The 14817-nt window shown below is 42.6% G+C and overlaps 1 protein-coding gene across 7 annotated transcripts in view; it reads right to left on the bottom strand.

Moving 5' to 3' along the window:
* The window catches only part of B4GALT5 (beta-1,4-galactosyltransferase 5), a 76280-nt gene that overhangs the window by 47463 nt on the left and 14000 nt on the right, over positions 1-14817 (bottom strand). For 2 of the 7 annotated variants that reach the window (XM_042930711.1, XM_042930706.1), the window contains exon 1: positions 12402-12699. The exons of 2 other annotated variants lie outside the window; for them this stretch is intronic. Coding sequence is in view for 4 of the 5 variants with exons in the window: in XM_042930706.1 (XP_042786640.1) it covers positions 12402-12411 (10 nt within the window). In the remaining variant the exon portion in view is untranslated. Of the gene's footprint in view, positions 1-7324; positions 7443-7820; positions 9034-12401; positions 12700-14817 lie in introns of those variants that run through there. 3 more of the 7 variants (XM_042930703.1, XM_042930704.1, XM_042930705.1) reach the window with 3 other exon arrangements.

The raw sequence follows: 14817 nt of genomic DNA, 5'->3' as shown, positions 1-14817 counted from the left end.
AGAACTAGTCTCCCAAATAAACTATGTGGACTCGAGTGCAAGCTGCGTCACATATTAACTGTGTAAACCTGGTGGTCAAGTTACTTAGGGTCTCTGTACCTCAATTTCCTCACCTAAAAAACAAAGCGAATAATAACTCCTATCTCACTGGGCTAGGAACACATACGAAGCGCCACGACGGGGCCGTGGATATGATTAACACTCGTGTCAGTTCAAGACGGACTGAAAGGAAAGAAATCGCTAAATTGCACACCTGAAACTAGTATTATGCTGCGTGTTACCTAACTGGAATTTGAAGGTAAAACCTTTTTAAAAATCAAGAAGGAGGGGCGCCTGGGTGGCGCAGTCGGTTAAGCGTCTGACTTCAGCCAGGTCACGATCTCGCGGTCCATGAGTTCGAGCCCCGAGTCAGGCTCTGGGCTGATGGCTCGGAGTCTGGAGCCTGTTTCCAATTCTGTGTCTCCCTCTCTCTCTGCCCCTCCCCCGTTCATGCTCTGTCTCTCTCTGTCCCAAAAATAAATAAAAAACGTTGAAAAAAAAATTAAAAAAAAAAATAATAAAAAAAATCAAGAAGGAAAGAAAAGAAAGAACAAGCTGGTCCCTGAACTGCCGGAGGCCACATAGGAAGAACAGAAGTGTAACCATCAGTATGTGCCACGCACTGTTATTGGTGCTACAACAGAAATCGAGGCATATGTACAGGCCTGAGCGCCACGCTGAAGAGCCACCTGTTCAAGCAATTACACCCCGGGAGACAGACAGGAAGCTAAATGGGGTGTGATTGGTCTTTCCCTCAGCTCAGAGGAAGGTCTGAGTCAGGACCCCGTGGTCCTGAACTTCTTACAGTCTCGTGAAGGTTAGAGATAACAGATGTCAGACCCCTAAGTTAGTGATTAGAACAGAGTAGACCTTCAGGAAGTCACAGTTATTATTCTTTTCATATGCCTTCTACTTTAGAGTAACTTTAGATTTACAGAAATAGAGGATTACATTACAACGCGTTCCCAATGATTACTTCTATCCACATTGTTATTCTGATCATAGAGACAGAAATCATCTCTATGCTACTTTTAAAACCCATGACGGCAATGAAGACTGACACTCTGGGAAAATTCTGATTTAAGCACTTTAAATAAATACACCAGACCACATCAGCGGACTGATTTAACAAGTATGTTTAGATGTGTCATGAGATGTGTTTCAAGGCAGATGTGAGTAAGAGGCTACGATGCTCATCACAGATCTAGCAACACCTTACCCAGGCTACCGTCTCCCACAGGAGCTTCGCAGGTATGGAGGGGTGGGTACCTCAACTAACGCCACAAACCCAGTGGCTTCAAAAGCTCCTCATATGCCCCGCGGGGCCCATCACAACACAGTATTTCCTAACCGACCAGAAAAGGAAAAACTCTATGGCCCAGACAGGCCTGTATTTGAAAGCGGCAGGGACAGCAGTGACTGGGCTCCCAAAGGTCAGACCATCCAGAGTGCTGTGGGCTGGCAAAGGTAGGGGAGAAAAATGCTGGATCTGAGCCTGGATCCAAGCGTTCACTGAACAATTAATTTCCAGGTCCTTTCCTTCATAGCTGTTTGACTCCTAGCAGATGCCTATCATAAAGGTAATGTGAAAATATCATTTTGTATTTTACAAAATAGAAATTACAGACTCAGGAGAGACATATCAAGACAGTAGCTAGAAAAGTGGGAAAATAACAGCTATTGTCCCAGAAATCGAACACAATTCGCGCTAACATTCAGACCAACTTTTTTTCTTCTTTTTTTAGACTCACTTTGAAGAGCTCTCAAAAGCTTCCTGTCATAGACCTCTCTGGATAGTTTTTAAAGCCTTGTTCTTTAAGAGTAAGAAGAAAGCATCCTCTGAATTGAAGCGTTAAAGCAATTCGTGTGAAATGCTTGCTACAAGATGTAGGTGCAAGAAAAATGGCAGCGTTTGAGCACTGCAGAGGGCTTTTTCTCCTCTTCACCGACGCTGGGGTGAACCCTCTCTGACTCAGCACCTAAAAAGCACCATGGGAAGGGAGTACCACAAAAAGCCATGCATTATTAATACGAGCCTCGGCATTAAAGCAGAGTGATTTGGAAAACAGGAAAATGTCTGCAGCATAACAGAAAGAGTAGCCAGCAGTTCAAATCACTTTTGGTAGTGTCATACCATTCAGAAATGTCCACTCCAAGTCAGTTCTCTTCTTAAGCAGGCTTTTTCTCTTGCAACCCTTAGTTTGAGCCCTAATTTGGATCCCTTTATGTCCTTCCTACCTTGAACTCCAAGCGGTTATTTATATTCTCTGGGCAGATTTCTCGGTGTTAATTTGCTCCTGTCGGCTACGTCAGATCACCGTGAGAAGAGATTGCAACCTTCTGCTCTGCAGAAGCCCGAGGAGATGCCACACATAGGCTGGGACGGTCCCCACCACGTAGAAATCGAGAATCTGTCCTCTCAACTCTAGGACAGGTGCACCAGTGACCTAAACTCTCCATTCACAGCAGGTAAGCGAGTGGTAAACAAACCCACATACTCTTAGTGCCATTTGAAGAGCCCAGGATCTACCATCAAATGATCAGGCAAGAAGGAGGCTGGAAAGCCATCCAATGATGAAAGACAGCGACCTGAGTAACTCAGAGTTCACTTCTCTGGCACTATACACAATTAGGAAAACGACTCCCTCCTCTTAGGTCAGTGCTTTTCAACCAGGGGTGATTCTGATCCCCAGGGGACATGTTGCAGTACTTGGAGACATTTTTGGTGGTCACAGCTCAGGGACCAGTGGGTAAAAAGCCAGGGACGCTGCTAGACCATCTGCAGGGGGCAGGAAAACCCCCAACAGCAAAGGATTGATTATCCAGCCCAAAGCACCAAAAGTGCCTGCAGGGCTACTCCCTGAGAGTATAGGCAAACCAGAGGCAAACCAGAGGCAAACGAGAGACAAATCAAGCCCTCCCAAAGCCACACCCTACTTCTGATGGCTCACTCCCTCAGAGGAGAAATGGGATCAGACCCCACACTATTTGCCTGGCAAACGGAGTGAGCCCACTCTAGAGGATGATGAAACCACACAGGACCACTGTAATTTTTTATATACAACATCCAGTTTTCAATCAAAATTACCAAGCATGCCAAAAGACAGGATCAAACGACTGAATAACAGAAGAAGAACCAGACAACAGGAAAAGATCCACAGGCGATACAAATATTGGAGTTAATGACTCTTGGGCTTTAACAATAACTGCATCTGGGGTGCCTCGTGGCTCAGTCAGTTAAGTGTCTGACTCTTGGGTTTCGGCTCAGGTCACGATCTCACAGGTTCGTGTGATCAAGCCGCATGTCCCGCTCGGTGCTGACAGCATGGATCCTGCTTGGGATTCTCTCTCCCCCCTTTCTCTGTCCCTCCTGCACAGACGCGTATGTGTGCATGCTCTCTCTCAAAATAAATAAACTTAAAAAAAAAAAAAAAATACATTCAAGAAAACAGAAAAAATAGAGAATAAAGATGTGAAGAAAATGGAGAATTTCATCATAAAATTGGACTCTTAAGTATCAAGTAAACATTCTAGAACTAAGAAATACAGCAACTGAAATTAAGAAGTTAATAGATGGGTTTAACATCGGATTCGATGCAGCGAAACAGGAAAATTAGCGAACTAGAGGTCAGGGCATAAAAAGTATCCAAACTGAAGTCTGGAGAATAGGAGAGAAGAGAAACATACAGATTTGTACTGAGCGTTAGCCTTAGAAAGTATCTTGGCAAAACACACGTATCCGTTGGATGTGGTATGTAGAAATGAACACAGATGCTAACTGTGATGATTATACAGGGCTTATATTACTTGGGTCATTTCTAGAACAGTAAAATAACCAGAACAGTAATCTTTGTACTCAATGAAGAAAGACACTGAGAGACCCCTAACATAGTAAAGATGAAGAATTCAACGATTCTGACTTCGCTATCAATCTCAAAGTGAAAAACATCAAGGCAGTGGTCAGATTCAAATGGCTCCATTTCTGCCCCATGGTGACCAGAATCTTACAACATCTTTAAAACCAACATTTTATTATGAAAAATTTCAAACATAGAGCAAAATTGAAAGAATTTTATATGTAAACCCATTTCTCACCATCTTGATTCTATTACCTTTCTTACCAAATATATCCATCTAGCCATCCATCAATTCATCTTATTTTTTTCATGGATTTCCCAGTAAATCGCAGAGATCAGCGAACTGCTCTCTAAATACTTGAGTGTGTCATTAGTAAGAGTTCAATATTTGCATAATTTTTCCCCTTTGGATATAAAGTTTCATGAAATGAGTGTCAATTTGCTGAGTTTTTATGAATGCACACCTGTGTAATCCAAATCCCTATCAAGATAGGAAACATACCATCACCTCTCAAAGTTTCCTAGTTCCTTTCTGGTCAATCCCAATGTTCATTTCCCCCTTCAGGAACAAGTGTTATTTCTAACCCATCCTTTTTCAGAAATGTATTTTGAACAATCTTCAAGTGTATGGGGTGAGGAACCAATCTTAGAAAAGCAATGTTTAAAAACGCCATTTTAATTATAAAATATTAGATGAAAGCACATTCCTGAAGTAAATTTATATGCTTATATATGTAAAGTTAGGAAAAAGTAACCTCTCTAAATTCCTGTAATTCCTTTACATTTAAATACCTTTAAATTCCATGTTAAGTGATATTAATCTAACAGCCAAGTTGCTGCCAGTATCTTTCAATGTAATAATATTTAGCTCCCAAGAAGGCACACTGATTGGTATGCCAACATATGTAGCCTTTATTTAACAACTATTCTTGTTTGCTGAAATTCTATTTTTATTAATTCATGGAAGCACAAAATAGTCTAGGGAAGAATCCTCAGCCACGGATTTCAATTTTATCCATAATTTACATTCCTTGAATACTTGGATTTCCTTTCTGCATATGACCAAAACAAATCTTGCTTGGCAAGAATGGATTGTTCTCTCTGCTGTGAACTATAGTTACCTGGCCTCATCCAGCAACCGGTTAATTTCACATACATTAGCAGACTGCTTGTGCTCTGGTCCTAGAATATTATTTAACAGCAGGTAAGAGCTATAACTGATCAAAACAGGGCTTGCTGAGTCAGGCAAAACTTCTTTGAGGATTAATTTATTATTTCAACTTCTGAGACTATTTACAGATGAGGAAATATGAGCCATTCTGATAAAACCAAGGTGTAGCTTCAGACATTACTACTATATAAAAACATACCAAAAATGTCCTTCTATGGCATATGACAAAGTCCACATTTTCATACGGGACTGAAAACCTGACACTCTGCCTCTAGATTATACTTTAACATTTTAAGTTAATATATAAAATCATACATACAATATGAGCTCAATTATGTTTCTGAACAATTACACACACACCAAAAAAAAAAAAAAAAAAAAAAGACAATTCCCAAAATGTGAATAGTAAATTAACTTTGGGTTATGAGATTTTGTGCTGTCTTTCTTTTCTTTATGCTTGGCTGTATTTTCCAAATTTTATACTTTCAGTGCATTACTTTTATAATCCAAAGTAAATAAGAACTACTGGGGAAAAACCCCAAAACCCTGGCAGTAACTAACCTGTAATGATCCCCATCCTATTCTGATTATGGAGCTACAGTGCCCTTTGTACGTGTTTTATCTCTGCTGCTCCCCCAAAGATGCACATAACTGGTTTTCGTAACAGCAAAACACCCTGACATCCCACATACCCCATGTCCGTAAGGACAGCACATGGTACTTGAACTGTTTTAAACCTATGCCCCTACAATCATGCTTTCTCACTATCTTCAGTGTATTCCCATCTGCCAAGTTTTTTTTTTTTTTTAACTTATTCACTGTAGTCTGCACTATAAAAACAATAGGTGTGTTGAGTGTGCTTTTTCTATTTATACACAAGCCTCTCTCAGCCTCGCCCCCACCAAAAAAAAAAAAAAAAAATCCTGCTATTGTCATATCATCATCATCCAATGCCACCTTTATGAAAATCCTTGGTTTGATAACTGGACAAGAAATGAGTTCTAGGCTTGGTATTGCCTGGGAGACTGCATAAATCCTTCACCATCTCTAAAATCCCATTTCCCCACCTGTAATATACAGAGGTCATTCCAGTCATCTTGAATATCCTCTCCCACTCTTTTATGTTGTAATTCTTCCATCCTGTTATGTTCCGTATATGTAGCCTGGTCCGAAAAACACATCTAAGATCAGAATCTCCCAAAATGCAGACTACCAATCACAGCTGTAGCCAACATTCACTGGGTACACCACTGGCAGGAACCTTGCTAAGGACTCCACTACGAGGTAGGAACTACGACCATCCCGTGAGAATGCTGACGCACACGCGAACAGAATAGTTCGGGAATTTGCCCCAAGTCACGACTCCAGCAAATTGCAGAGTTGGGACATGAGCTCAGAAGGTGTGGCTCTGGAGCTCCACGCAGTTTTTATCTCCTACGTGCAGGCAAATTCCCTCCGTCCTGAACAAAGCAGACACAGTACGTGGGTAACTTGGGTGTCTCTGAAGGTCTGCAAGCCAGATGATTGGGAGACCGACAAACAGATACATAGGGAGAGGAGAGAGAGAGAGAAAGCTAGCTAGCTAGCTTTCTACATCTCTGTTTCAAGGAGTCTAGGAAGTGAGTATAAATATCCTTACTATTCTCATGGTTACACGTCATTAAAAAACAAGCTTACTTTCCTCACCACTTTCAAAAAGCCTGGCTGACAGTATGTTTATTCTCAGATACGATTAGCTCAGCTCCACGGTTAGAGAGCAGTGCAAATGAGGTTACGGTGCCAATTCGACTCCAGGGCAGGCCTGCAGCTTTTCATAAAGAACAACTCTTTGCATAAGGAGTAGCCTGGGGGAAGCTCCCGGTCCCCAAACAGCGACCTCACAAAGGCCTGACACCAGTCACAAGGGACAGCTGTCACGATGGGGGACAAAGGCACAAAACAATTCATCCCTGCACCTAGAAAATAATTCAAAACCACACGATGGACACCCACTTTCAACTGTTATTAACGATGAGCCACATCACTCCACTCACAGAATAATAACAAGACTGAGACGGGCTGATAAACTGAGTAACCTCTAAGCTGCTCTTCCTTAAAAGCATCAGGTCTTTGTAAAGGACCTTAATATTCACATTCGTTTCCAAAGAGAAGTTAGAAAAGCTGTGATCCTCATTCTTCGAAGTGCCCCTCTGTACGAAGAGCACGGAGTTGTGGCCAGATCGGAGAAGAAGCAGGCTTATCCGGGGTTCACACCTACCACTCCTTTGGGCCCATTCCAGGAATGCCAGCATTTAAGTGGCACTGTTTCCAGGCAGCTAATGGCGTCTATTTTTCTTCTTCCAACTATAACTTTCAAGAGCTTATGCTTCCTCTTCCTAAATCAAAAGGAATCAAAAACAGGGATTGAAAAATTCAGCCTCCTCAAATTTATCCTAATCCTACAGAGGCAGCATCACACAGTCACGAGGACAGGCTCTAGGAAAAAAGCAGGCTTGGATTCAAATTATACTGCTAACCTCTTACAAGTTATGTGACCTTGAACAAATTATTTAACCCCTCCCACCCTTGGTTTCCTCACCTGTAAAACCCGTACATCTCACAGAGGTAGGGCGTTTTAATAGGGTAACACATGCAAAACACCTACAGAGAGGGCTCAGCCAAAGGGGACAGCACCTGCTGCCACTGTCATGGTGGGAGAGGGGAGGATGGGCCACTGAGCTAGAAGGGGAGACACAGAAATGCAAACTACGGACCAAGACCGTCACTTCTGGAAAGCAGGCTTTCTCAAACACCACAGTCCCCATCTATATCACAGGGAAGTCTGAAGAGGGGAGGAAAAAAAAAAAAAAAGACTCATCAGAATTACGTGGGCTACAGACTTCACCCTCTGGTTAGTTAAAAATGGGCAGCCCATAGGAAGAAATCAAGATGATCCTGTGCACCGAAAGACACAGAAAATGATCTAGGTGACATGGCCCTGGGTGAATAATTTTCCCCCCAAAATGTGAATTTACTTAGCAAAAAGTTTTATATAGACCCCTTCTGAAACAAGTCAATCCTTTTCTTCCAAAACACTTCAGTCCTAAAGCCGTTAGGTGGGACTGAGCTCAGAAGGGGTCTGTGCTGAGGTGTCTGGGGGTGGGGGGAACAGAACGCGGGCCTCGGATGGAGGCCTGAGCACTGCGGGACGAGGGCTGTCCTGATTGCAGTGTCAGAACCAGGAAGGGTGAAGAGGGCACTCAGCAGAAAGAGGGGGATGTCAGAGTTGGGGTGCCACAGCCCGAGCAGGGCTGAGAGGAGTGTCTGCCCAGGGAGGAGCAAGCAGTCCAGTCCACGGTGTCAGAACCCACGTGGGGCAAAGAGGGCACCCACGCTGGCGGAGAGGCTGGTGCAGAGCATGAGAGCTTAAGTGGGATAAGGACGGAGGAGGAAAGCCCAGCAAAGAGAACTGAACTGTTTGGGGTAAGAAGGATGTCCAAACAGGGACTGGGGATAAAGCAGCAAGGTGCATACAAAGAATTGATCAATTAAGTAAATATATTAAGAAAAACGGGAGCTGGGATTCTCACCGCCAAAGGAAGGAATTACAAATATGGAGAGGGAGAAAACTAGAATGAACCCTGAGGTGTTAGCTGTAAATGGCAGGTAGTGATGTGAAGTCACAACTTTCCATTTACATGCATGTAGAAATACAGATGCCAATGTGGGTATGTGTCCACATACACACATTCCATAGATTTATACACTGAGGCAAGAAGCCTGGACACTCCAATAGCAGTGAGGGCACAAAGGACCTGGATCTTCGCTTCTACATATTGATCCTCCACCAAAAAGAATCAGGATTCTTTGGCGAAAGAGCTGATTCCAGATCTGGGATAAGGAAAGCACAAATGTGCCTAGAACATGTTGTCATGCCAGAAAGTAAAAGAAGTGATTCTGAGCTGAACTATTTTTTTTAATTTTTTATGTTATTTATTTTTGAGAGAGAGAGAGAGAGAGAGAGGACAGAGTGCGAGCGGGGGAGGAGCAGAGAGAGAGGGAGACACAGAATCCGAAGCAGGCTCCAGGCTCCGAGCTGCCAGCACAGAGCCCGACGCGGGGCTCAAACTCACAAACCGAGAGATCATGGCCCGAGCCGAAGTCGAACACGTAATCGACTGAGCCACCCAGGCACCCCATGAACTGAACTGTTAATTATTTTGATATAAAAGACATTATTGGGGCAACTGGCAACACTCTAATGGGGACTCAAGGATTACATGGCCATGAAGTATCAATGTCAATTTTTTTTTTAATGCTTATTTATTTTTGAGAGAGAGACAGACACACTGCAAGCGGGGAAGGGGCAGAGAGAGAAGGAGACAGAATCCCAAGCAGGCTCCCAGGCTCTGAGCTGTCAACACAGAGCACGACGCGGGGCTCGAACCCACAAACCGTGAGATCATGACCCAAGCCGAAGTCAGACGCTTAACTGAATGAGCCACGCAGGCGCCCCCAACAGTTTTTGATTGTTGTGTACCTAACTTCATTTTTTCCCCATAAGTTCTACGGCTTTTATTCAACAATTTTGTGTAGCATCGTGTTTTTTAGGAACGCTTAAGTCATGTTATAACAGAACTAACTGTATTTAATATAACCACCTTAACAAAGAAGAATAAATTGCATGACATCAATGGTATCCCTATTCTGCACCTACAGACGTTAAAAAGAAACAAAGAGGATGGAAAAAGAAAACATCCCATTTAGTTGCAACCTAAATTTCCAACAACTCGGAAGCAAAGGAATATCCTGAGTTTTCATTCTGTCTAATGGTTCCACATGGGATCGTCCAACAGGCTAGGGAAGCCCGGTCAGCCTAGAGAAGGCCACACAAATTAACTTTTTTTTTTTTTTTAACATTTATTTATTTTTGAGGCAGAGAGAGACAGAGAATGAACAGGGGAGGGGCAGAGAGAGAGGGAGACACAGAATCCGAAACAGGCTCCAGGCTCTGAGCTGTCAGCCCAGAGCCCGACGCGGGGCTCAAACTCACGGACCGTGAGATCATGACCTGAGCCGAAGTCGGATGCTTAACCAACCAAGCCACCCAGGCGCCCCAAAATTAACTTTAACTACATATCTAATTCCTTTAACTACAGATTTAGAGGGCACGCTGTGTCACACAACTACATATGAAAAAACAAAGGAAATAACGGCAGTAAAGTATGTGAATGTTTAATGTGGTCGCAGCAACCCACCCTACCCCCTTCGTTTTAAGCTGCTCTGACCTACCTTTGAGTGCCTTCTCAATCATTTCAAGTTTAGTTACTGCTGACAAGCTGGAGAAAACAATACCAGGCTGGAGAAAAATAATCACTAAGTACAACAGCTTTCTGAGAAAGCCTTTCTTTCTGCTTTGTAGAATCCCATCAAAGTAGGAGCCAGATTGAATACTACACTTTCACATTAAATTAGCCACACTGGTATATGAGTTAATGAAATATAAAATTCTTCCGCTTAATTTTTATTCGTAATATTTAGGAATGAGATTAAATCAACCTGACACCAAAGGGGCTACAATTTCCTATCTGGTTTTCCATATATCAGTAAACACAGCAAGTATGTTTTCTTTATAGCTCTCCTTTTAAGAACCCCTTGCCAGAAAAAGATCTTTTTTTTTTTAATGTTTATTTATTTTTGAGAGAGAAAGAGAGAGCACAAGTGGGGGAGGGGCAGAAACAGAATCCCAAGCAGGCTCCAGGCTCGGAGCTGTCAGCACAGAGCCTGATGTGGGGCTTGAACTCATGACTGTGAGATCATGACCTGAGCCGAACAAAGTCAGGCGCTTAACCGATGCTTAACCAACTGAGCCACCCAGGCACCCCCAGAGATAATCTTATAGCGAGACGTTATGTTTAGTTAGAGTGAGGGAGAGACAGAACTAACCAGGAAAAGATGTTACAGCAAAGAAACTGCAAAAGGGTAATCCAGCACAAAACAGCATTTACTGAATTGCTACCCTTCTCTCCAATCAATTCTCTCAGACTAACAACTCCTAAGGTGCAAAATTTTCAAATATCTGAGTGTGTATAAAGATGAGAAGGAAAACCAAGAGATGAAAACATTTGTGAGGAAAAGATTATGAATAAATTATTGTAATTTCCTTCCTGCATTGTTCAAGTGGGTTTAATAGTTTAAAAGTGTTGTTCAACAGCACAAGGGTGGTAACATTTGTGAGACCCTAATTAAATATGATTCATTCTGGAATGTTTCCGGTGACACAAACTCACATAAATAATCTACTGGTACGTTTATTCAGATGTCACAATGAAACGAGTCTGTTTTTCACACACACAAAACAACCCCAAACTGTAGCTTCCGTCTATGCACACTGTTTTACTATTTTATTTATAGAACAATTAAATTAATAAAATAATATTAAAATTAAATTGGTGGCAGTGATGTTTAATTTGTGGATACTGGGGAATGTTACTGAACGCAAACCACAAAACCTAAGCCAAAACTAGTCCTAAGAGAGGTATTTTTCCCACTTTCCCTTGTAAGCTTGGTACTTCGCTTTGGTCAAAGCTGACATAAAGAGCTACAGAAATCAGCAATACAGTCTCAGAAAATAAGGCCACGGAACCCAGAGAACACAGGTGGAAGACAGGCTAGCAGTTAGTGGCGTGCTCCCAGGGGACCCTAGGGGCCTTCATCATCCTCAGCCATAGCACCTGCTTCTCAAGCTCAGCAGAACCTTCCAGACAACATCACAGGATGAAAAGATTTATCCTTTGCAAACCTACTGACCCTTGTCCTTCTAGCTTTAAATTCTGAGGGTTCAAATAAGAACTGGGTAACAGAAAAAATGAGACCCTCCAGAAACTTTGCTGCAATCAACTGCTTCAGCCCTGGTCTCTACTACGTACCCCTTCACGGGAATTGGTAACCCTAGCAGGGAGTTCCCCACTTTCCCTTCCCCTCTCTACTCCAATAGAGCACTGCGATCAAGGGGCTGGGGAAGAGGTGGGAACGGTGATTTGTTGAACACCTAACTGGTACCAAGACTTGCAAACGTGATGATATCCCTCCTTTATCGTCACAATAATCCTGCATTTATGTACCGCTCATCTCCCGTTTTTACATATTAAGAAACACTCATTTGGGCACCTGGATCAACAAGACATCTAAACAAAAATGAAATCGAATTATCCAAAAGCTTTAAAAATCAGCCTGCCCTTATGTTTTGTTTTGGTTTTGGTTCTTTGTTTGTTTTTGTTTTTTGGAAGGGGGAGTGTTTCAGCCCTTTTACCTTTACAGTTTTCAGAAATACAAAGGTCACATCAAAATATTACCTTTGTTCATGGCGGTCCAGTATACTATTCACACTGCTTTTGTACAGGTTTGAAATTTTCTGTAATCAAATAATTAAGGGAAAAAAATTATCTCAAACATAAAGCAGACCAAAAAAGTAGCTTCTTACCTACAATTAACTGCCAAATGAAGTTTGAATAAATGCCAATCTTCTAACCCACCCAAATCTTAAGATTTCTCAATACTTAAAACCAGAATGAAGATAAGCCAAGTCAACAATAAAAGAGAAAATCAGGCCAACACCAAAACAAAACATCTCACTTGCCCTATGCCACATACATTCTCTCTCTCTCTCTCTCTCTCTCTCTCTCTCTCTGACACACACACACACACACACACACACACACACGCAGAAGAATGAAGGATTCCAGGGGCGCCTGGGTGGCTCAGTCACTTGGGCATCCGACTTCGGCTCAGGTCATGATCTCACAGTCCATGAGTTCGAGCCCCGCATCAGGCTCTGTGCTGACAGCTCCGAGCCTGGAGCCTGTTTCAGATTCTGTGTCTCCCTCTCTCTCTGCTCCTCCCCTGCTCACGCTCTATCTCTTTCCTTCAAAAATAAATAAACATTAAAGAAAAATTTTTTTAAAAACGAAAAAAAGAATGAAGGATTCCAGTTGCCCCTTCCAGGCAAAGCAAATGATGGGTGCCAGCCTAGCACAATCAGCTCAAGTTTTTATCGAAAACATAATCTTAGCAACAGAGGCAAGGTTATTCCCGCTTTCCATGCACAGAGCACAAGAGACTAGCTACTTCTCAATCACAGACTTGTGCTTCATGCCGTCCGTACGGTCCAGTCTCAGAAGACACTTCGTCCTCATCTCTCCTTGGATCAAGTAAAATACAAAAGTTTCTCATTTCCTACGCGAAAACTACCTCTCAAAATGAAAGACTGGCCAGCAGAGCCAAGACATAAAGGCATAACTTTTATAAGTTTAAAAACACCAAAGTCATTAACCTAGATACTTTTCTAATTAAAAAATTAGAAATGGGGCGCCTGGGTGGTTCTGTCAGTTGAGCATCCAACTCTTGATTTCGGCTCAAGTCACGATCTCACGGTTCATGACATCAAGCCTTACATCAGGCTCTGCGCTGACAGCACAGAGCCTAAATGGAATTCTCTCTCTCCCTCTCTCTCTCTCTCTCTTCATCTGTCTCTCTCTCTCTCCCTCCCTCTCTCTCTTCCTCCCTCTCTCTGCCCCTCCCCCACTCTTGTTCTTGCACTCTCTCAAAATGAATAAACTTAAAAAAAAATTAGAAACAATGTTCCTAGCAATATATGAGAATCATCGTAGCTGCCCCATCCTAAATCAATCAGGACTGTTTTTCATCGACATGTCAAGTTTACGCACAAGACAAACCATTAATAAATTCATCTGCGACTTCCAATTTCAAAGCATTATCACACACAGACTAGGTAAGACACAAAATGCTTACAAGGGTTAAAATCCTTATTGAATACCAAACGGGCAAAACCTAAAACTACCACTTGTCAGCTGCCCACACACTAGGCCCACATAAAACCAAACATCTAACTGTGCTGGGCATAATTAATATAAAACCGTGCTCTGTGTCATAGTTCAATTATAATGAACATTTTTACAAATCCATCATGTTTTTATTTGATTCTTTTAGTTCCTCACCCTGAAGTTTTCTTGGTTAGCACGGCAACCTTTAACATTCCCATATGAGCAGGGAACTAGCTAGTTGTACTTTTCAGCACCTCAGATCTGTCCACCTCTCCTTTACTTCCCTAACTTAACAAATAAATAGTGGGGCGTCTGGGTGGCTGGGTGAAGCCTCCGACTTCAGCTCAGGTCATGATCTCGCAGTTCGTGAGTTCGAGCTCCATGTCAGGCTCTAAGCTGTCAGCACAGAGCCTACTTCGGATTCTGTGTTTCCCTCTCTCTCTGCTCCTCCCCTGCTCATTCTCCCTCTGTCTCTCTCTCTGTCTCTCTCAAAAAAATAAACATTAAAAAAACACAAATACATACTGACTGCACACCTTCTGTGTGACAAGACAGTGTTCTAGGCAGGAATACAACAATGAACAAGAAAGGTAAGTCCCATCCATTTAACACTGAATGAGAGAGAGGTCTGAAGATGGGCAGGAGCACAGAAGTCAGCCAGTGAAAAGGAAGAGGAAAGTCTAGTCTATGTTGGAGGGACAGGAGAAGAGTGGCATAAATGAGGCTGGAGAGGGAGGTAGAATCAGGTAAGATAGAAGGCCTTACAAGTTACGATAGGGAGTCTGAACTTTATTCCAAGAGTAATCAAAGTCACCGAAGGGTAGGAGACAAATTCATTATGTCGGACAAATGCCTCCTGAGCACCTACTCGGTGCCAGACTTGTATTCTAAAACCGACACTCTTCCAGGTGGAAGAGAAGAGGCCTCG

Source organism: Panthera leo, chromosome A3 (assembly GCF_018350215.1).
Source record: "Panthera leo isolate Ple1 chromosome A3, P.leo_Ple1_pat1.1, whole genome shotgun sequence".
Classification (NCBI taxonomy): Eukaryota; Metazoa; Chordata; class Mammalia; order Carnivora; family Felidae; genus Panthera; species Panthera leo.
The sequence above is the reverse complement of the archived record's forward strand: the minus strand, read 5'-3'. Positions and strand labels throughout refer to the sequence as shown.